The sequence below is a fragment of the Scleropages formosus genome, chromosome 8 (assembly GCF_900964775.1).
Source record: "Scleropages formosus chromosome 8, fSclFor1.1, whole genome shotgun sequence".
Classification (NCBI taxonomy): Eukaryota; Metazoa; Chordata; class Actinopteri; order Osteoglossiformes; family Osteoglossidae; genus Scleropages; species Scleropages formosus.
In genome coordinates this window covers 12,689,958-12,713,482 of record NC_041813.1, presented here as the reverse complement: position 1 = coordinate 12,713,482, position 23,525 = coordinate 12,689,958, and the positions used below count along the sequence as shown (strand labels likewise).

At 42.3% G+C, this 23,525-nt stretch overlaps 1 protein-coding gene across 4 annotated transcripts in view; it reads right to left on the bottom strand.

The window, feature by feature from the left end:
- ptprub (protein tyrosine phosphatase receptor type Ub) overlaps positions 1 to 23,525 on the bottom strand; it is a 257,482-nt gene that overhangs the window by 34,554 nt on the left and 199,403 nt on the right. For 2 of the 4 annotated variants that reach the window (XM_018766225.2, XM_029253849.1), the window contains exons 14-22: positions 23,175 to 23,313; positions 20,900 to 20,926; positions 20,495 to 20,652; positions 19,084 to 19,271; positions 11,412 to 11,484; positions 10,989 to 11,065; positions 6,035 to 6,052; positions 4,185 to 4,221; positions 2,522 to 2,619 (exon numbers count right to left, since the gene is read on the bottom strand). In XM_018766225.2, coding sequence (XP_018621741.1) covers positions 2,522 to 2,619; positions 4,185 to 4,221; positions 6,035 to 6,052; positions 10,989 to 11,065; positions 11,412 to 11,484; positions 19,084 to 19,271; positions 20,495 to 20,652; positions 20,900 to 20,926; positions 23,175 to 23,313 — 815 coding nt within the window. Of the gene's footprint in view, positions 1 to 2,521; positions 2,620 to 4,184; positions 4,222 to 6,034; positions 6,053 to 10,988; positions 11,066 to 11,411; positions 11,485 to 19,083; positions 19,272 to 20,494; positions 20,656 to 20,899; positions 20,927 to 23,174; positions 23,314 to 23,525 lie in introns of all 4 variants that reach the window. The other 2 variants (XM_018766226.2, XM_018766227.2) reach the window with 2 other exon arrangements.

The following is a 23,525-nucleotide window of genomic DNA, read 5'->3' as shown; positions in this document are numbered from 1 at the left end:
AACTTCAGGGACAAATTTTAGAAAGCACACAAGTAAAGAAAATGCAATTACAGATAAATAAATAGGAAATATCTTCAAAATTTGTAACACATCCATTCGTGACACAAAGAACCAGTGTAGTATGGTAGATCCAAACATATGCAGTTCCAAATATATTTCAGTCGGTAAGAGAAAAACGCTATGAGTTCACCCCTTTTTACATCTAACAACAAAAGTTTCACTATTTAGCACTTCACACCAGTAAATGAAGGTAACACATTTTAAGGAATATGCTAATGTCTTCATTTTCAAACGTCATAAAATCATAATGTGCTTACGCTCCACTCTTCTAATTTTATTATTCTTTTATTAAGTACCGACACCCTGCTACTTACATAAATCTGATTTACGTCAATCCAGAATAACGTACAAAAAAAAAAAAAAAATCCCTGCATACACATTATTTATGGATAGCACTTACTCAAAACATCTGAAATACGTTAAGCGCAAGTCGGCGTAGCCAGACAAGGCAGGAAGCTGCATCTTCCCAGGTGTTCTGAGCTGTGAACACATCTCCTTTCGTTAGTGTAGTGTTTTTTTTGTATATTCTTTACCTTTCTATTTTCTAGCTATTCTTTTTGTATCTTATTCACAATGCCTGGTGGTAAATGTGCACTTGAAGGAAAATGAGAACCGTCTCACAAGCATACAGCAATCAGTACATTACAATACCATATGCATACTATATGCAGTAGTCTTTTTTAAAAAAAAATTTATGCTTTATAGAGGCAAAAAAATATTTCCTTGACTAGAGCTATGTCTTTTTACTATGTCTGACATTTACTAGAGAATTACACACATACACACACACCATCTGAAATCGCTCACCCCAGGTGGGGTCGCGGGGAGCTGGAGCCTAACCTGGCAGCACAGGGCGCAAGGCTGGAGGGGAAGGGGAAGGGAAGGAAGTCCATCGCAAGGTACCCCAAGCAGGACTCGAACCCCAGAACCACCAGAGAGCAGGACCCGGTCAAACCCACTGGATCACCACACCCTCCACTAGAGAATTATATTGTGTAAATTTTTTTATACCCATGTTTGCAACAAATGCCTAGTCTAGGTTAGACTGAGGTAGGTTAGCCTATGTTGAATGGTGGTGGGGGAGGGGGAATCTGACATAACTTTTGATTTACGTAAGGGATTGAAGAACGGTCTATTTGCACAATCAAATGGTGTTTGTATTCTAATTAGAAGACCATTATTCACTTAAGAGCTGTGAAAATATATCTTACAAAAGTCTATTTTATAATGGTTACTATTTACATTTACATTTATTCATTTACAGATGGGGGGATGCAGTGGCGCAGTGGGTTGGACCGGGTCCTGCTCTTCGGTGGGCCTGGGGTTCAAGTCCTGCTTGGGGTGCCTTGTGACGGACTGGTGTCCCCTCCTGGGTGTGTCCCCACCCTCTCCAGCCTCACGCCCTGTGTTGCCAGGCTAGGCTCTGGCTCCCCACGACCCCGTATAGGACAAGCGGTTCAGATGACGTGTGTGCATGTGTGTGCGCGCATTTAGAGACACTTTTCTCCAAAGCAACGTACATCTAAGAGAATACAGTTTGTGTATTACATTAGGAGAAAGAGAGACATAGTTGCAGACGCATGATTCTTAAGTGAAGTTAGATTGTTTCTTTCCACTATATTATACATTATATATTTACCGGAGATAGTAGACACACAATAGCCCAAATCAGAAATCATTAACTGTATGAGCATAATTTAAAAGTATTTTGAAAACAGTCCTTTCTTGTTCCTGGTATACCTAACAGAGGAAAATACAATGTAAATTTGATGTTTAGGTAAACATTATGTAAATTTGTGCCTGGTTTACTCAAGCATTCTGCTGTTTTTTATATGAATGTTAATTATATTGCCTGAAGCTTTGGAGTGCAGGACAAAGTTGTTAGAAAGGTCATGTAAAACTCATTTCCTGAGAAAACTTACTTTCTTGTGCAACATTTTGTCTTAATTTTTGACATTCTCTAAATATGGCACAGGGTCAATCATTTAAAATAATCCTGATAAGGCAGGGTACCTTAGTACATATTAATGGCCTACACGAACACAATGTGGTATGAAAAGCTAGAGAGATGTGACACAGGAACTGGCTAGAAGACTTTACTGCTAAAACTGCCAACTGAAGAAGAAAGAAAAGCTGTTTAACTGTAGAGAAACTGCCTGCCAGCCATTAATTTTTACATTAGGTTTTATAGACTTAAAACATATAAAGATAACATGTTAATCTACTAATTTATCCATTTTTACTCTGTGTCTGTATACGTGTGTATGTCTATATACAGTATGTACTGTATGTTGTATATGCTGTTGCTCGTACAATATACAATGTTCATTCATTCATTCATTCATTTAGGAGTCCCATTTGTGTCAGACTGACAAGAAGCTTCAGTGGTGAAGTCATGGCAAGATCTTGGTAGAGTCTCGGTAATGCCGAGGCAGCTTGTGGCAGCTTGTGTAAAACCTACCCTTCCCACCTCCACCAGCTTCGTGATCATAACAATGCTGAAGCAGTTCTCCTGCCACACCATCCGCCAGAAGTCATAGACAGTCTCCTGTTTGGGCCCTGAAATGATGGGGGGTCAGAAAAGACAAACACACCTTAACATCATTACTACAGACAGCGACAAGAGTTAGGGTCACTCACATTGTGCCTACAGATGGGAACAACGCACACTCCCACCCATCCATCTGTCAACTGGTTCCAAAACATTCTTGGAACGACAAAAATTTCACATCGTTTTCACAACGATGCAGCTTCAATAATTCGGGAAAGCATTCTAGCAACATCATAACACTATTCATTGCTTGGGTGATAAATAAGGCTGTCAATCTGACATTTATTAAGAAACTATGTAACAAAGAATGCAAAATGCCCAAGGCACAGTTACACAATGCAAAAGAGTGCAAACATTGGGTCTCTTCCATTCCAGCTCATAGGTACCATGAATTTCAAGCTGCACTCCTTGTACCCTCCGATGTTAAATCAATGACCCTTACTCTGATTTGAAATTTGAAAAGCAGAATATGCAACTCTCTTAGTCTTCCTCCAACTGTCAAATGCTTCACAAACTTTGACTATTCTGGAATGCAGGGCATACGCGATTGAATCACTCCAATTCCTTGCTTGCATAAGAGAAGGAAGTGCTGGAGGCACCTGATATGCTGTGGAACTGTTACACCAGTCAGTGATCTTCCTTCTGTTTGCCTCCCCCCACAGCAGGTTTTATTATTTGGACCAGAGATAATGCCATCCTGTCCAGGAATGTAGCTCAGTAACCACCACCTGGTTACCTTCAATGACAAGTAACCAATGGGAAGTGACTACTGCCATTCGTGTGACTCATTTACACAACCATACTCCACGTGCAAACTCTAGGACCACTGTTCCTCACCTCACATTCTGACTCTCATATTCACTCTTGAACCAGCTCTCATTCCCACTCCAAGTACCTCATATCCTTCCTCTGAATGGAAGTCCAATTATCCCAGGCTGGCATTTTCTTATCATTATTTCAGTAAGCCCATGATAAAGGAGGTGATTTGCATAGACTTTCCTGCCTGCCTTGGTGTATGCCTGGCTATTTGATTACGTTAGATAAAAACTATTTTCATCTCAGACAAATTAATCATAAGGCCTGTGCTGGCCCCAGAGGAATGTGAGATAGTGTGTGTGTGTGTGTGTATTCTCCATGAGAGTGTGTTTTGAGGTAAAAGACTGGAGGGGAATTACAAACAGAACTAATTGGACTAGAGTGGGAGGGGTTTAAGGAGAGTATTTTCAAAAAGTTAAGATAAAGGAAAGAAGAGGAGAAGGCGAGGATATATACCAAGCTAAAGTTATAATCACACATATTTGTAGACTGAAAATGGAAGCCCATGAGTGAATCAACATTTTCTGGGTGGACACAGACATATGAATAGAGGTGTGTGCAGGGGAACGGTGAAATAAACGTGTAGACATGGAGAGACACACAGACATATACACACACTGGAAGGCACACAAAATCAATCAGTCACACATAGACAAATACCTGCTCAGATGTACACGTATATATAGACCTGCACACAACCCACAAATCAGACTCATATATTCTCGTGATGTCTGACTCTCCAACTATACAAACTCACCTTGAGTGGCAATAAAGTGGTTGGATCGATGGTAGCCCTGCAAGAAAAGAATGAACTCATTCAATGACTCAGGCATTGATCAGGCATGGCAGGGCACCCGGGCACTGGAATGGGAGCCATACTTGGCACGCTGTGTTCCTACAGCTCTCCCTTCAGTATAAGCTTCCTCTCCATCACCTGACCTAGTTCCGTACTTTCTCTATTGTACCTTCGGGCACTCACAGCTTTATCATAATCTGTTGTTTTCCTTTTAGAGAATGTGCTGCATAATGTACTTCGTGCAAGAATTCATCTGTGACACAAATAAATTAATCGTTTCACTTCTGCTCAAGTGTAAATTATACAAGTGTGGCTTCTCACCTTAATATCACAAGAATGTGCGTGTGTTACATGCATGCTAAAGCATGTCATTAAAGCATCAAAACAGCCTTTCTGAATCTTACCAGCACACTTTGAAGTAAACTTGATTATTATATAACTGCTTGTTGCTGTAAGAATAGTTACTGAACATTCCAGAGCTTTCCGTGCAATAAGAAAAACACTCAAAGTATCTTCCATCTTGTTAAACGTAATGTTGTGCTAAGAGCAGATGTGCAGTGTCCTTAACTTAGTAAGTATTAGCTGGTAATGGATGCATGTGTATTAACGTGTTGGTTTGCATCTACACAGAAGAGACATGCTGTCATGTTAACTCAACTATTTATCACAGCATAATGAAGCAACACACAAAGCTTGCCAAACTGGCCCAAGACCACAGCCCACATGTGCGGGGCCAATTCACAGGTGAGATAATGTGCTTAGAAAGCTGCAAGCAGGTGTCTGCCCATGTCATTCCATCTCAGCAAGCCACTCCCCCTGGGTGCTGTCATCTCAGCAGGCTACCACCCATGGGGAAATCTACTTTGCTAAAAGAGATGCCATGGGTCTCACCTCCTCAGCCTTGAACACTTGTTTGTTGTTCTTTTTGCCTTTAAATGCCAATGAATAATTCTCTCACATGAGAGAGATGAGTTGCTCCAAAATCATTCTCGGTCCGTATTTAAGACAGTGAAATCAATCTTCACTCTGCAGGAATAACCTCAAGCCAACTCACCTATCACGTACAAAAGCAAGGCACCTCGGGTCCCCCCACTGCCACAAGTCATGAGGAAGCAGCAGTTGAGCACATTGAGCAGCTATTGATTGGAATGGAGATGAATGACAGCCATCGTGCAAGCCTGTGGTAAGAAACACCCCATGGTCTCACACACACTTGTCTCTCTCAACCACCATTCCCTACACTGGCAGCTGCTCAGTTGTTACAGTTCCTATGATTTTTCACCCCCTGAATTCCATTTTTAAATCAAGGTGTGAACCACTTTTGCCGGTAACACTAAGCTGAAACAAAACAAGCTTAGGAAGCAAATCATGTGACATGCTTCATGAGTTGCTATGGTAACAGATAAAGAAAATTTATAGACACCACTAGTCCTGGGATAGCTGTACAGGGCCAGTCAGAGACACCCATAATGACCAACTGGACCACAAAATACAGACTAGTTCCAGAGTCCTTCTCAAAAAAACTGAGCAGCAATAACATAATATTTTTTTAGCCGACCACAACACATCAGCGGGGTTAGTGAGAAAGGCAGTGAAACTCTAGGGAAGCTCATCAGAACCTGCATCACCTTCTCTAGCTTTGTGGCAGCTCAAATTGGGGGTGCCGTATCCCTTACAGGACCCACCTCCTGAGTCAAACCTATGGGAACAGACTAGTGTACGAAGACAAACAAGAAGGTTGAGCAGGAGCCAGAGGTCGTGGCAGGAAAGAGAGGGAGTAGACAGGTGAGAAGGAGCATCAAAGTACTTACTTCCCTGTTTATCCGAATCTACAGGGTCCAAAAGCCAAGAAGGGTGGGGGTGTGGGAGGAGGAGAGAAGAAACAGAGGCTAATTAATGGATTTGCCAAAAAGACCAGACGGAAACAAGGAGTCAGAGGTCAGAGCCAAGAGGCAACCTGCACAAAGAGACACTGTTAGTGCAGCAAGCATCAGCCCCTCCTCAGCAGAGGAGGAGACTGGGGGCCCAGTGTGCAGCAGGGTTCCCAGCTCCTAAGTGTATCCACATCCTATTGCTTATATTCACATCAAATACACTGCTGTATCTGTGCTTGTGCACACGTGAATAGACATGACCTTGACTGTTTGCCCACATGCTTCCATGTATGCAATACTGATCCAGAATCATAGCATTTCTCAGCTCAGATTTTGTATATTTGCCTTTGATTGCTTTTTGTCAGTGCACCAGCTGTGGCTTTGTATTAATAGTCTTGTATATCATTTTAGACGAGAATCAGACAAAGCAATACCTTTAAGGTAAACCTGAGTGCCTGCAGACAGATTCTGGGAATTAAATACAGTGCCATCTCCTTCCCCAACAGGAAAATGTATATTTGAGAGATTTCAGAAGCACTGGGAACTCCAGCTGTGTGTGAGGTGGAGCAAAAACCTGACCATCCTGAGTACATACTAGATGCTAAGATGTGCCCCAGATTCATACTTCACAATGACACTCTATTTATTAAAATGATTCATTCATTTAGCTTACCCCTTTTTCAAAGGTGACATAACACTGGGATTGTACACTAACATACATTTACACCAGGGTAATTTTTACAGACACAATTCAGGGTATGGACCTAGTTCAAAGCTAGTACAACAGTAAGGGGGTTTCAGTCCAGGGTCTTTTAATTATAAGGTGACCACTCTAACTACTGTGCCACCCACTGCTCCAGTATTCTACTGCCCATCTCTATGCTTCCACTGTTAGGGATAAATGCCATTAGTGGAAAGGGTCTAACAGGGATCGTACTCCCGCCCTGACACTCTGCACCCCTACCTCTCCCAACCACCCAACAACATAGTTTCTGCTAATGCACTTTCCACTTTTATAGGCACCCTTCTGAATAGAGTGGGGTAAAACAATGATCCTTTGACTCAGACAACCCGTGTGAAACAGCCTATACTAACTGATGCAAAGGAACCACCTGAATGGTTCTACGTCACATGCGGTCCATTGAGCAGGACCAGGTACCCACTGCTGCTGTCTGAAAGAGTATGTTATAAAAAAATGACAATGATGAAAACAAACTAAACTGACAAGGATGATCCTTTCTGCACAAACCACTAACCATGGGAATGGTAACTGCTCATGAGCACTAATGTATTCCAGCAGAACCGCCTATACTGCAGTAGATCCCTACCTTGGACCAAAGCCTTAAATTACCAAATTAAAAACTGTATGAGAATATTCAGCATAAGCAACAAGTTTTACACAATGAAGTCATGATTATATTGAAAGAAGATACGTGCATGCTGAGTTTCAGTATTATTAAAAGGATATTTTTTCCAACTTAAGCTACAATAGGCAGCTGTGGTTTAAGTTAAGGTCTGTTTCAGATTTGTGACACCAAAAAGCTGTCAGCTCATATCTCAAGAGGAAAAATATTGTTGCATCCTTGAGAAAGTTATTGAACTTGCATTATGTCTGTTTCTACGGAGAAAAATTCTGAGTCTCTTCATATAAAAGTGTTGGTTCAGCATAACATAATAGCATCTAATACAAAAAGTTACTTATATAGAAGGGAAGGGCATCTGGTAAAACATATACATATACACCCTTCAGCACCTAATCCTGACAATCAGTGCTACCGCAGCCTTGTTTATTACAGACAGTCTTCGGGAAGGGCATCTGGTAAAACATATACACCCTCCAGCACCTAACCCTGACAATCAGTGCTACTGCAGCCTTATTACAGACAGTCTTTACTAAGCTGGTAGTGCTTGATGGATTGACAAACACACAGCATCAAAGAAGTGCATCAAAGCCATGCAGCTGTCTAGCAGGAGCTCAGTGGTGCCTCCTGGTGTTTGCTCTCCCTGTCCTCACGTGGCAGGCAAAGTGAGTGGGTAGGAACCCACTGGACTGATGTGAGCATGTTGTTGATCTCCATTGAGATGTGAACCCTTTTCGAAAGAGAGCAGCTTGAAGCCAGTCTAGAAGCCATTATGATCATTATTATTGTTTACTTACTCACAGGTGCATTTATCCAGAGGTAAACATAATTTGTGCATTTTTTAACCAACTTCTGTAGCTGGATTCATTATTGGACAGATTCAAGATAGGTGAAATACAGCATAGGTTAAACACCTATCTTGAATCTGTCCAGTAATGAATCTCATTACATAAGTTGGCTAAAAAATGTGCAAGTTATGTCAAGGTATTTTAGCAGGGTCTTTCACTGAAACTTCTTAACCTACTTTAACTTTATTTTTCTGTCTTTTTTGGGTCAGAAATATTTTAACAACAGCACATCGGCCCCAGTGTTTTCACTTGTCAGCACTGTAGTCTACTTCATATGTATAAATCCAAGTATAACTTAACACATAACTAAGTTTTTCATCTATATGAATGTCATTAAATGTGAAATGTGTTTAGAAAATGATGTAAAGGCCATACTGATAGTTACCTCTCTCTGCTATACATTTCACATTTTCTGAACCGCTTGTCCCAGACGGGGTCGCGGGGAACCGGAGGCAACACAGAGCGCAAGGCCGGAGGGGGAGGGGACACACCCAGGAAGGGACACCAGTCCGTCGCAAGGCACCCCAAGCGGGACTCGAACCCCAGATCCACTGGAGAGCAGGACCTGGTCCAACCCACTGCGTCACCGCACCCCCTCTCTGCTATACCTGTGATGTAAAACTACAATGTAAGCAATCTGTTTGAAGATGCGACTTATGCATGTTCTGTGAGACTGAATGCAAGTGATGTCCCACTTGGACAAAGGAGGCAGCACTGTGGCAATCATGCCTGTCATGCCCACACCTGCCTCACAAGCACCTCGTCACAATCAGCGCAGTCGGTTATAACAAGCACCAGTCCACGGCTATCCGGTTGCAGAATCTCTTTGGGACAACCATCCCTCCTGCATTCACAACACTTCCACAGTGCCTTACCCGTCCTTCCTCGTGTATCTCCCTCCCTATTCCCTCGCCTGTCTCTTTGTCCCTGTTCCTGTCTCCTACAGCATTGACTTTCGCTTTGCTTCACTGACTATGTCTTCGGATTCTCCTCTCCAACCATGTTTGCACCTCGGATTGAATCATGCTTGTCCCTGATTACGAGTTTTGCTTTGCTCCTTGTATCTTTGCCATAAATGATCCTGCAACTGGGTCCACACCCAGGTCTCCAGTCTGCTCTTTGCGACAGTGCCTTTGATATTTTCAGTCTATTCAACACCATAAAGCCGGGGATGCTGGGAAAGAGGCTTTTGTCCTTGTAGGTGGACCAATCTATTGTGTCTTGGATCATGGACTATCCAACTTGCAGACTACAGTTTCTGCAGCTGCAGGATTATATGTCAGACATAGCCATGAGTACCATAGGGAACACACACACATTTTCTGAACCGCTTGTCCCATTTGGGGTCACGGGGAGTCAGAGCCTAACCTGGCAACACAGGGCGTAAGGCTGGAGGGGGAGGGGACACACCCAGGACAGGACACCAGTCTGTCGCAAGGCACCCCAAGGGGGACTCGAACCCCAGACCCACCGCAGAGCAGAACCCAGTCCAACCCACTGCGCCCCCCCCATAGGGAATACACTTGACCCCATTCCTGTTAACCCTGTATACTTTTGATCTCAGACAAAAGACTGAGCTGTGTCACCTGTAATTCTCAGATGATACAGTTCATACAGAAACAATTGGGTGTGTCATGGATGGGTGAGAGACAGGGACCTGGTGAAGAACTTCATTTAAGCAGTGCAAACTGAACAAACAGGAGCACAAAACTAGAAAAACAAATGAGATTGGGTTGAATATCAAGTGATACAAGGGTACCATAAAAGTAAACTGCCTAGGGTTGCGCTTGGGAAAGAGGATGGAGTGAATCTGCAACCCTGAGACTCTGTACAAGAAGAGAAAAAGTCACATTTACTTTCTGAGGAAGCCCAGGGCATACGTCACTGTTGCAATTGTAGAAAGGGCAGGCTTCTGTGCAGTTGTATGTTGGGGGAATGGCCTCTGCTTGCCATCCTGGCTAAACAGAGGAGCACCTTCAGAATCAGACTGATGTAATTGTGTTCCTTGGAAAAGCACTACCAGCATAGGTATTTTCTGCCAAAAGCCTTTGAGATCTAAGAGGACTGTTCAGGCAGTCAGGGTGGTGAACACCTATTGTCAGTGTGAAATTGAGTGGTCAGTGCTTCCTTTTTATTCACTTGCACACTTTTTATTTCGTCACTTGTCATGATGAAGTTTAACTTCATGTCATATTTGTCTCAATGTAGTATGTATTTAGGCCAGAGTCTTTTTTGTCACTACTTTGTTGTATGTTTTATGTACACTGCTGTAGCCTCATGCAATTTATTCAGTGTTAACAAATTACTGTATCTATCCGTGTATCTGTCTGCCTGTCTATCTATAAATCCATCAATCTATGGCTTTATGCAGCACTGCTGGATTGAGGAAAGGACAAAAGGTTGTGATCATCATGTCTCAGGAAAGAAGGTCCTACCTACATCATGCTCATATCACTGTAACAGAATGAATGGAAAAGGTGCACACCTGCCTACAAATATTATAAATGATGCTGTGGTGTTAACAAGTAAATTGTGTATTTCCTGGATGCTGTTTCAAACAGCACAGAGTAATATGCTCACAACTCCTCCTTGTCCGTTAGCAGTTGCAGAAGCTGCAGGTTGTCTTCACAGGGAATTAAAGAGCTACCATGGCCACAAACTTGAAAGAAGGCCCAGACTCACATCAATATAGTTGGCGTTGATGTAGTCTGAGTTGGGGTCTCCCAGCAGCGGGTGAAGTTTGACTCGGTGGCGGTCATCTGGAGTAAAGCACAAGGTATATCAGTGAACAACATTGCATGGACGAAGTATGCAGAGATTTATTGTACAACACTGAGTAAATACATTTTCTTTAAATTATTCCCATACTGAATGCAAGTTTAATTAGAGTTGAGACATGAGGACATATGACAATGTTGAGAAAAACTATCAGCACGTGACTCACTTTGATTAATATTTCCAGTTAAGGATATAGGCTGTATGATCTATGGGACAAATGTGATACGCTAATAAAGCTGGCTTTGTGAAGTTCTGAAACCAGCAAAGTAAGATACTAAAATAGTGACATATGAAAGTGTCACATGATCCAGGCAAGCGTTGGCTTACAACCCATCAAGCTGTCATGTCTCGATTTCGTTTTATCCTTCTTCTTGGTGACATCCCAGCCTTCAAAGAAACTCTGAAAATGAAGAAATGAAGAAAATTAAGAAATTATCTTTAAAAAGTCTGAACAGTCACACAAAAACTCTATACCACAGCTGCCTGAATTCCTGCGGCAACTCAATTAGGCGTTCTTTCCAATTGACAATATGACAACAAGAAACCACTATAATTCCTAAAAAAAGACCCAATTTCTTGTACATGAGCGGCCTCTTTCAGTTTCAGATTTTTATAAGACACACAGGGAAGACGATGACTACACTGTAGACACAATATAACACAGATGCCAGCGTCCAAACTTCCATGTCATATTAAGTGAGTCAGCATTGTAATGAGTTTCCAGTTTTGACAAAGGTTGAAGAAAGTTTAACTCCAGTTTGCTGCTAAGAGAAGATTAATGTAAGTAAAAGCAATCTGTCATGCCCATGCTGACACACCTTGTCACGTTCTCTGCATCTGGCACATCTGCGACACCTGCCGTTCCCTGATGGTAACGACTATAAAGACGGAAGCCGAGGAAGCCCAGACGCAGAACCTTGTTTTGCCTCCTTGTTTCCCTGCGAACCGTGTTACTGAGAGACCCATTCCGACTTCGACCCTTTGCCTGTTTCTTCCTGACCACGTTCTTTGCCTAGCCCTTTCTACGACGTTTGCTGATCGCCTGACCCTCGCCTGCCCCTCGACTCTGATTATGGATTCTGATTCGGCTTCCGTGCACGTCGATCCGAACACTCTGCACTTGAGTCCGTCCGAGCTACGCGCAACCGTGACACACCTCAACTGCAAGCACCTGGTTGCAAATAACACAGCTGGGTATAAAGGGCAGCAAATCCACCACTCCCTGGTTACAGAAACTCATCAAGACAACCATCCTCTCTGTGCTTGTTAACTATATACTGGTCTTACCTGACCAGCTCCTTTCGTCTCCCTTCCTTGTTTCCCCTTGCCCCTCTCCTCGTCCCTGAATTCTGTCTCTCACAGCCATGATCATCACTTGTCCCTTTGACCATGTCTCTGAATCATCCTTGCTACAACGTTTGCCCCTCCAGTTTGAACCTTCACTTGTCCCGACGATGAGATTTGCTTTGTCCTTTCAACAGTCGAATAAACAATCCTACATCTGGGTCCAATGTCCAGTTCCCTGACGTGTCAGCGTCACAGAAGATTCCCCCTTCCCACATGGACCTAGCTGAGGATGGCTGACGACTGCAGAGAGGCAATGATGGTTCAGGCAGGGGCTCTGCTGTACTCACCAATCCCAACCATTTCCTGGCAAGTTGCCCCAATGACTGTCCCTAGGAGTTGCCCAAACAGAATGACAGGTGAGTGACCCCCTCCGGCCTGCCTTGTAGCTCACGGTATGTATTACTTTGTCTTAGTGGGGAACCAGGTGTCAGCTGAGGTGCTTGTGGATTCTGGGGCCGCTAGCAGCTTCATGGACATTGCCTGTGCAGAAGCCCAAGGTATTCTCACACATGAATGTGATGTATACGGGTTAGCGTGCTCGATGGGCAACCACTAGGCATGGGGACGGTGGAGTACCGCACCTAGCCGCTTAGGCTTCAGGGTAGGGACCCGCCATAAGGAAGACATCTCTTTCTTCCTCATAAAGTCTCCAGACAACTCCATCCATGTGGGATACATGTGGCTAGCTAGACATGACCCGGTCTTTTCCAAGAGCACCGGGGAACTTGTGTGCACCAAAAGATCGCGGAAAAAAAAGGCTGTACAACATAAGTGGCAAAACAACATAGATCTAATCTGCATTCTTCAAAAGGTTTTTCACAAAATGTTAACTTTTTTTTTTTTTATTTTTCACCATAGGTCTATGTAGTACTGATTGCTATATTGCACAACTTTACCTTTCGACTTTCAGAAATGTGTTTGGGAACCACCCAGATTTGAAACACATGGAAAATAATTAATTTTTTTTAAAAAATTTGGTGTCCAAAGCTCTGACAGCATTATATGGGATTCCGTAATGTATCAAGCCACATTATATTGAGCCTATGGTGTATATGATTTGCTGATGTGACAGAAAATAAGAAAGTTGTGCAGAAATTATGGTATGCATTAAATTTACAACTGATTCTGTACATGTGTTCTGTAGTGGTGCAGAAGGTCCATTTTGTGGAGCAGGCTGTACGAGGCAACAGGTCAGAGGTTATCTGATAAAGGCAGGATGTGCATACCAAGAGCATGTCATAAAAGCCAGTGGCCCTGCCTTGTCTGGAGTGAAGTCAGTTTAAGGTCAGCTGGATGATGGGGGATGGATGGTTCAGCTTTAGGGCAAGGGGTTTTAACAAAGGAACGAAAAGTTACTGGGCAGAAAGGCGGGAAAACATTGACACACCTATTTAACACCATGTAATGAATTATGTATGAGCCTGGCAAATAAAAAGGGGGAATTAAGATTGATCGGGGAGACACCCAATTTCTGGGGCTCTCCCATCGGCCAATGTTGTTGTAAAAAGTCTTTGTGTGTCTTGAGTGTATTTCTTTCAGGGTCTCCTACAGTTGAACAGGAAAGAGGAAAAAATGTTTTTCACACTGAGTAACACCCGGCCTCACACAACACGCTCATCACACATTCACAATTTTTCTCCACTCTACTATTCTCTTGTACCTGTTCCAAAACCCAACACAAAACTGTTGCACAAGATTCCTTTATGCTGTAACACAACCTGGCTCTCATTATCAGTTCCATCTATCTTTACAGTAAATCTTGCACTTTGCTCTGCGGCAAAATACAATTTTTATAATCACTATGTTCTTTCTCTCTGACAGCAAGGGCCACATTATTCTCACCACTGAAAGACACTGCAAATATTACATCATACCCCATTCTCGAGTGAAACACAACAAATGCATCATACTGTTCTTACCTGTAACATAAAATGTCTCCTGTAATTGAACTTTTATAACACAGGGAAGCCTACATCTTCCCTTCTTTAATACACACTGGGCTTACATCACATCCTTGTCCTTACATGTACAAAAGGAATGGTGCACTATCCCTTTGTCAATATCCATAATGCAGTCCACAACATAGTATTTTTGTCACACACTGTGAATCATATATCATGGCTTGTTTTTCAAAATAAAGCAACCACCACACTATTCTTATGTAATACACAGAGAATGCTACATCCTATCTTCTTCTGTAACACACAATGAATCCTAAATCATACTGTCTTCTGTTTGGAGGAAGGCTTATTTCATCTGTCTTATGAGTCACGCTTGAGCTCTCTGTGCTGGTGCTGGCCCCCCGCCATCAGCCATACTTCATTCAGGTACGTCCGACTGGCACACTGTCTGCTTGCTGGGAGACTGGTACCAGAACCACCGGCACATACTGTGCCAGGACTCCTACAGGCAAGATGGTGGTGCTTCCTGAGCCTATCTGAATCCAGTAAAAGCTTTTCAAGGACCGGACTGATTGGGGTGATTAGAGGACTAGACATGAATATACTGTACCGTAGGGACTGTGCCTGCTACTTTAGAACCAACACTTGCACCCCATGGAAGAAAACCATAGTTGCTACTCAAAAGATGACATGATTTGGAGAACTGTAGCGTTTTTGACATAAAGTCTGATAACTGAATCACTGTGTCGGTGCTAAGGCTCTAGATTTTAGTGCTGCTGTCTCACAGTGCCTGGTTGTGTGAGAGAACATGAGTTCAGTCCCTGCTCAGTCTGTGTAGAGTTTGCATATTCTCCCCGTATACGCGTGGGTTTCCTCCGGGTGTTCTGGTTTCATGTAAATGTGAATTGAGGCTACCAAGGTAATAACAGCTCCAGAGCTAAGCGCCTACCCTGCAGTGTTCATCGAAATGCTCAATACATTCTGTACCTGGCACTTCAGGTCATCAATAACACAGCATTTTCTATAAAAACTATTTTCTGCTGGTAGAGTACTGTTGTACATTTTTTGCGCAGCCAATTATTCTGTGTTGCCATCATAATTACACACACACCAGCTGAAGCCGCTTGTCCTGAGCGGGGTCGTGGCAAACTGGAGCCTAACCCAGCAACACAGGGCGTAGGGCCAGAGGGGGAGGGGACACACCCAGGACGGGACACCAATCCGTTGCAAGGCACCCCAAGCGGGACTCGAGCCCCAAACCCACTGGAGAGCAGGCCCTAGTCAAACCCACTGCGCCACCGCACCCGCCCATTATAATTAGTTACACACAATTCTAACTAACTAGCATACATGCATCAGTTTTTTCAGTGTTGCGTAATTGAATGGCTGCCATTACAAAGAACAAGTGTATTAACCTTGATTCAATGTGGGCAAGGTGTTTCAAAATGTAATTTTATTCTGTATTCTAAGTTCAAATGTTTATTGCATTTGCTAAGTGTTTGGTACTTTTTTATATGAACAAAGTTGATAAGTCTTCATCAGTTTTCCATCCCTCCTTTCAGTAATTGCATTCATTCAAATGCAATTTGACTTGCAATTAACTTATACTACCCAACAGTCATGAATAAATTTAGTTTGCTACAAGGAGCTATGTACAATTGCTTTGTCTTCATTGACTAATGATATGCTTGGAAATTCAGTACAAGGTGACTACTGACTGTGCTGATTTCTGTTCAGTATTATTCCTGACTGTAGTAGCAGAACAAAGGCATGAGTTGCCAAGAGAGGTGTGGAGAATATATGTGTATATCTTCTTGGAGTATAAAAAGAAATTTCTGTACCAAGTAAATCAATTACTCATGTATGCGCTCATTTACTAAAGTTTCTTATGATATTCAAAGTGAACACAGAACAGTGAATTTCTAACCTAAAAAAGGAGCACAGTGTCAAAGGCATTATAGCATGGAGGAACATGAAAGCTGAACCCTTGGTTATCATTCCTAATGTCATGTCAGAATATGCTGATTCAACAAAAATACATTTGCTCTGGCTTCAATTATAATGATGCTTTTTTCTTATAATGCAATATATCTGCACAATCTCTGACCGCAAGACCCTACAGTGAGTTGTAAGAACAGCTGAAAAGATCATCGGCGTTCCTTTTCCCACCATCAACTCCTCATACAAAAACCGCTGCATCTGCAAAACCACCAACATTGTGGATGACCCCTCTCACCCCTCTCATGGACTCTTCACCCTGTTGCCATCTGGCAGGAGGTACAGGAGCAGACTCCGCAACAGTTTCTTCCATGAGGCAGTCAGATTACTCAACACCTTGCTGCTTCCCAACTCTCACCTGGCACAGTCAAATAGGTAACCCAGCACTACACTACACTACAACTGCCTACAGCTCACAGTCATACCCACGTCCACATCGTTTCCTGTGTATTTATTTGTCTTGTGCTATATTCTGTGTTGCACCATGGTCTCCGGAAAAACGACATTTTGTTCAACTGTATACAAGGAGTACAGAGGAATGACAATAAAAACAACTTGAAATTGAAAAACTTGATCGTAATCCTTTCCTTTTTTGTCTGAACCCAGAAGAGAATTGCCTCTCATTTTATAGTAAGTAGGACTTCCTATTTTTTCCCTAACCTGTAGCCTTTTTCTGCAGAATCTACACTCTGCTAAACCACACACTGAGTATTTAATTAAAATTTTCCAGAACAAGGCCTTCAACCACCTAACATTGATGATTATAAATTTTTGCATGATGCTTTTGGGTTTGCTGTTGTACCCTGAAGCTATGGTGAACTGTCTTATGAACACAGAGGCCCAAGAAGTTGCCTGTGTGTGGGGAAAACTGAGCCCAAACCAAACCCCCACAAATCACTGCAAATGCCGATAAGAGTCTGCCTTTACGATCCATTGGAAAATAAGAAGTATATCTAACACAAGAGCCAGGTGGTTTTTTTTTTTTTTTACGTTGTTCATTCCTACAGGCAAGAAACAATCCCTGATAAAATACAGAGAGAAATTAATACAGAGACCTGTATATTGATTTTGTGAGCCTTTTGTTTTTTCCAAAGGGGACAGCTTAGTGAGTCTACAAGTGCGACAGAACTCCAAGAGGACTTCCTTGGAGTAGCAGGAAAATTGGGGACCCAACGCCCCTTAGTTTAAAAAAAATGTAGTTAACAGAATTAAAAAGTCCTCTGTAAGCCATTTTTTTTTTTTTAAAAGATAAGTATTCCACAAAGGAGGACTGTTTGAAGGTTGAGTGTCGACCAAAACATGCAGTTTCCATAGCAACCCTACATTACTTGAACTTGTGAAAAATAAATGCATACAAGGAAAAAAAAAAAATAAAAACAACAAGGGCAGTCTTCAAAGCATAACTTTTTGTTAAAGATCCACACAGTCACTCAAGACATGATGACCCACTTCTTTTTTAGGTCAGAAACTACAATGCCCAGTTCCTTCTTCCGCCTCCCTCTGAATGTGTTCTCTTTGAGGTCAAAGTGATTACACAGATTTATTTACCTTCTTAGGGCAAGAGCCAATTGAGGCACAGAGCCATTTTAATAGCAGTTGCTTGCTTGAAGAGCTATGATAGAGCTAGATTACAAAAGGATCCAACCCCAGAAGCAACTCAAGAAACCCAAGCTGCTCAAGAACCCATCTTTTGCCAGTTTTTCTGCACCAGAGTGGAGCTGCTTGATAGGAGAAGCACTTGAGCTCCTCTGTCCCTCCTTGGTTCATTGAAAAATGTACTCAGTCATGTCCTATTGCAACCTCTGGGTCTTCCCACCCTGTGGCACACTCCTTTCGCCACACTCTGCTGCTCACAGTCACATCTAGCAACAAGCATCTAAATGTTGATCTCTGATGTCTGAGAAGGAAAAAGACAGGTGTCAATTTCTTGCACTACGTGATTCACCCTCTGTATGAAAAAGACTGGGGCCACTGGAGAAGGTCCAAGATCAAGACAAATTACATCGGTTGGAAATGTCAGCGAGTGGTGCACACGGATTTCCCAGTCATTCAAGGTCACTGGCTGAGTAAGAGAGGGTGCTTTGATACTGTCACAGTGTTTCCCTGGAGCGGATGCGTCGAACCCAAGCGCGGAGCAGGGTAAGCTGGTTCAGAGGGCGAGGAGGCAGGCAAGGGTAACCGATGTGCGCACGTAGTCCGAAAGGAGAATCCGAGAGGCGTAATTCAAAGACGAGGCAGACCAGAAAGTCAATCACGAGGAGCAGGACGAGGAGCAATTACTAGGAGCGCGAGTGAGTCACGAGGCTGAAGCAAGGTTCCGCAGCTTCCTAAGGTCCGAGCTGCCCTTTTATGTGCCCGGAGCCTGATTAGCCGCTGGTGTTGCTTGTTGCCGAGTTCGTGGGTGTGACATATCTTCTGCTGGTTTGTAACAGCACAGATTATCTGAGCCACTATGTGATGATTTACTTACCTGGGCCACGATCCACAAGAAGAAGCTGCTTTTTTACTTACGTACCTTCAGTTTAGGTTCCTATTTTACAAACTAACTTGACAGAAATGGGGGGATGGATTCAGATGGTTACCATAGATCACTCAGACATATGTCATGTTGGATGTAGACTCAGTGCTCTGTATTTTTTTCTTGTCTTGTACCTCTTTCCAGTAACCTCACACTATCAGTTTAAATTATAGCTTCCAGTTCCACTTTCACCTTTCTTTTAACTGACAAGCTTCATCCTCACACCCTTCCTTACCTCATATTCTTGCTTGAACCCGTAGCCTTCTGCAGTTTTCATCTGATTAATGTGTTGAAGAAGGTCAGCCACACGTACTGCTGGGTGCAGCTGCCCTGTGTGGTACGGTGATCCCTTGCGGCCACATGGTCGCCGTGGAGACCCTCCAAGCAGGCTGCTAGATTCATTCACAGAGCTACGCTGCTCGCCTGGATGAACAAGGCCACACACCTCATATCAATGCTAAGGTTCTTTCTTCTTATATAAAACAAAATCCCAACGTACCAATGGAGAAAACTTTTGATCTTTGTAGTTTACTAATAGTACCGAAAACAAGTAAATTATAAAGCCTTGCAAACAAATGTCATCATCACTTTTATTGTTTGCATTTATTGTCTCACAATTATTATCTCTGTAATGCCTGCTATTCTAATGAAATAAGTATTTATGAATACGACAGTATTTGTAAATAGTACATTTTGTCTTCTTTGTTTGTATCAATTTTTCTTGCTGTATGCCCGTGTTAAAGCGCTCTGTGTCACTGCATGAGAAGAGTGCTCTAGAAAAAATAAAAATACATTTGTGTTACTGAATATCTAATTAAACAAAGAATAATAGTGCAACGTGACAAGGCAAGATATAACTCTGATTATTTAATTGATACCTGCTTCAGCTACTCGTGGAGCTGAAATTCAGTAAAGTCTGGTGTTAATGAGATGAATTTTAAATGAAGATATTTTCCATACGGGAACCAGTATGTGTTATGGGTCAGTGGCTGAGTAAGAGAGGGTGCTTTGATACCTTCTGCTGGTTTGTAACAGCACAGATTATCTGAGCCACTATGTGATGATGTACTTACCTGGGCCAAGAGCCACACCTACACTCACCTGTCTTTTATAGTAAAAATTAATGGCACTAAATTCAGCTGGCATGCAGGACAATGTTACTAAGCTCTTTATGTTCTTTTAGTGTTGGAAACTTCCTGTTTTTTGGTATTCACGGCTTATTTTCTCAGTAAGGAAAATTGAAATGGCTCTTAACAGCTCTGAATTTCTTGTAAAAAAAATGCACTACGGGTGATGGAAGGGGGGACGCAGTGGGTTGGACTGGGTCCTGCTTTCCGGTGAGTCTGGGGTTCAAGCCCTGTTTGGGGTGCCTTGTAACAGACTGGCATCCTGTCCTGGGTGTGTCCCCTCCCCCTCCAGCCTTACACCCTATGTTGCCAGGTTAGGCTCTGGCTCCCTGTGACCCCACATGGGACAAGCGGTTCAGAAAGTGTGTGTGTGTGTGTGTGTGGCTGATGGAAGATTTATGATATTTATTCTTCATGATTGTTTTCATGCATCATAACAAAAACAGACTTTATTTATTTGGCTACTGCCTTTCCATCAGACTTGGCCCAAATGTGTAGGGAAGAGCATGGCCTGCTTACTGCGTGTGCTGCAGTTGTGGGCATCCATGAAGGAAAGTGCCATCCTCTCATCTTCCTGCAGTGTACTCTGGTCTGTGAAGCTGTGCTCCATGGACCCCATCATGTGAGTCTTCTCCTGGCGAGAGGTAATTGGAGCCTTGTTGATGTTCACTGGTTTCCTGCTGGTATTTCCATTATGGAGACGGGGTGAAGAGGGACCCGAGGAAAGGAGGATAGGAAAGAGACAAGAGGAGGAGGTCAGGAAGAGGAGAGCACAACAAAGATGGAAGAATATGAGGTAGGCAGTGGAGGCAGAAAAGTAGAGAAAAAGACAAAAAATTATGTTTTTTTACTTATGGTAACATCACACACTGAAAAGAGAAAGCAATTTCCATGGGATTGATCGAGAGGGGTGGCATCACTTACGGGTAGTAAGAATAAGAATAGCAGTCCCTTCTCAGGAGCATGAAGAGGGAAAGAGAGCGATAGAAACAAATAAGCCTCAGCCACCTGTCACTAGCCAGTACTCAGGCCAAGCTGCAGGTTCAGCCTGGGACACAGAGGCCAGTCCAAGGCAGACCCAAGAAGAGCACAGGAAGTGGGCTTAGACCAGTTAAGTACATTTGCTTGTCACTTCTTAATTAGAACATTATGTGGCATTCCACCAGGGCAAATATAGCAATTATCCAGCTCATGATCAAACTTCATGGTCGCTTAGTATCTTAATCGAGTAGATACTTGAACCACTTTAAACAACTTATATTAGAACTGAACAAGCTGTAACTTATAAGCGTTTCATCCATAGTGCTGTTTTGCTTGTATTTCACAACAGATACTTTGTGTGAACAGCTTTGATTAGCTTGCTATTTAGAGTCAACACCTCTCAATTTGAACCCAATGCTATCATCTTAGAGGTCAATGGGTGTGTGGCTCAGACATGGGTAGTAACAAAAGCAGGGCCGAGAATCTGTTTGTTTTTCTTTTCCATAAAAGAGCTAACCATATCTATAACTGGACACAATCGAGTGTGAGGGCTGTGGTAATGCACAGTGCCCTTCTCCATTGTGTTCAAAGTTCTGTTAGCAACCACAGTTGGTGCTGTATGCTGCAAAATTAAAACTGTCAATTAGGGCCAATGCTAGGACTCCAAAAACAACAACTTTGGGAACATTTTCCCTCTGTTCATCTTAAAGATTGAATTTGTTTTCTTTAAAAATGACTTTAGTATACTGTTTACTAATATTACTAATACTTCTCCTACAATATCCATTATGAGCTAAGCTTTACAGTAACAAAGTGAGATGAAATGCTAAGAGATATGCAAGGATTAAACTAAGGGGTTGGGTTATGGAGACCTGAGAGAGAGGAGGCTAATCATTGCCAGAAGCATACTTTTTCGTATCATATTACCAGCTAATCTACACTATCACTCACCATGGGTAATTAAGAGAGTAATAGAATTTCATCTCCCTTAATTAAATATTTCACACTCAGATAATCTTTTTAGATGGAAACCTGCATCTACCCTCTCCGGCAGCTCCACACAGCATCATTCTATTCCTCTAAAAGGAGGACCATGTTCCTCTTATAGTACAGAATACTGTATATATACTTATGATTCAGTGTAGTAAATTAGATTTTTTTTTACAATAGTTTTTTTGTAATTTCTGACTATAAACAAAGTACAAAGCAACCCTTACATAGGCAAGCAATAAGAAATTTGTTGATTTAATGCAACTTATCATTATAACCATTATTAACAAAGGGTATATGGTCCAATGAAATATTTGCCTTCATTTCTTACAGACAAAATAATTTAAAAGAAAAAAACTGAGTAAATACAGTTGTATATATGGGCCTGGGCATATGGGTTTAGGCATTATATGTCTGTGAAACTTCTGCAGCTGCAATATTATTTTGAAGATTCTTTATTCATTATATATATATATATATATATATATATATATATATATAATAAAATTATATTTATATTCTTTATTTATAGAATACTGAATGTGACATGAAAAAGAGCACCTAATACCTTGTTAAACCCCATGCAGCACCAATAACGGTAAGTAATAGTTGTCTGTATGAATTTCTCAGTCTCTTTTGTTGCATCATAGGAAATCTCTCCCACTGCTCCACACAAAACTGCTTCAGTGCATTGGTGTTTGAGGGAATTTGTTTCCAGAAGATATCTGTGAGGATTCCAGGGAAGTAATTGTTGCTGCTCCTCAGTCTGGGGTATAAAGGGCTATGAAGCTATTCCCGAACACTAAGGCATCTATCAGCCCGGAGAAAGACCACTTAAAAATCAAAACAGTTGCTAAACTACGCAGGAAAGGCCACCCCAACAAACTTTATGTTACTCTGAGACATTGCAAAGATACTTAAATCCAGTGAAATCCATTCTGTATTCATTGTCACAAGGTTAGATTTGTCATGAAGCTAGATTTACTGTCAGAACTGGATAATGTCCTAATATAAAAAAATAGAATTCAAACAGAGTGCACCTCTTTTCCTCCTCACTGTATAGAGTATACACTAATAGACAATACATGTCACAATTATAGCATCAGAAATACAAAGATTCAGTAGAAACACAGCAAGAAAACAGCCTTTCATGCAATATCTTCCAGTGTACCAGGCCACTCCCTCGCTAATTATGGAACTTGGCATAAATGTTTAGCCTCTTGCTCACCCCTTCTTGATGATGATGATGATGGTTCCCAGCAGCAGGATGAGGACCACCAGGCCACCAGCGCACACACCCAGGATGAGGCCCATCTCTTCAGAATGTTGGGACACCTCCAGGGCTCGCTTGTAGTCCTTGCAAGCCGCTGGGTGATAGACAGGGCAACATGGGGAAGAATGGCAGACGGGGTGCAGGAAAAAAAATGTACAAACACTCGAGAGAAAGTGCAAGCACACCAATGCAAAGGGGTGGGAATCAGACAAAAGAGGAAATTCATACAGAAAAGACAAAGAGAAATGGTAAGAAGAAGAAACAGTGAGTGAAATACAGTGGCTTTTCCTTATGTTAAATCCATGC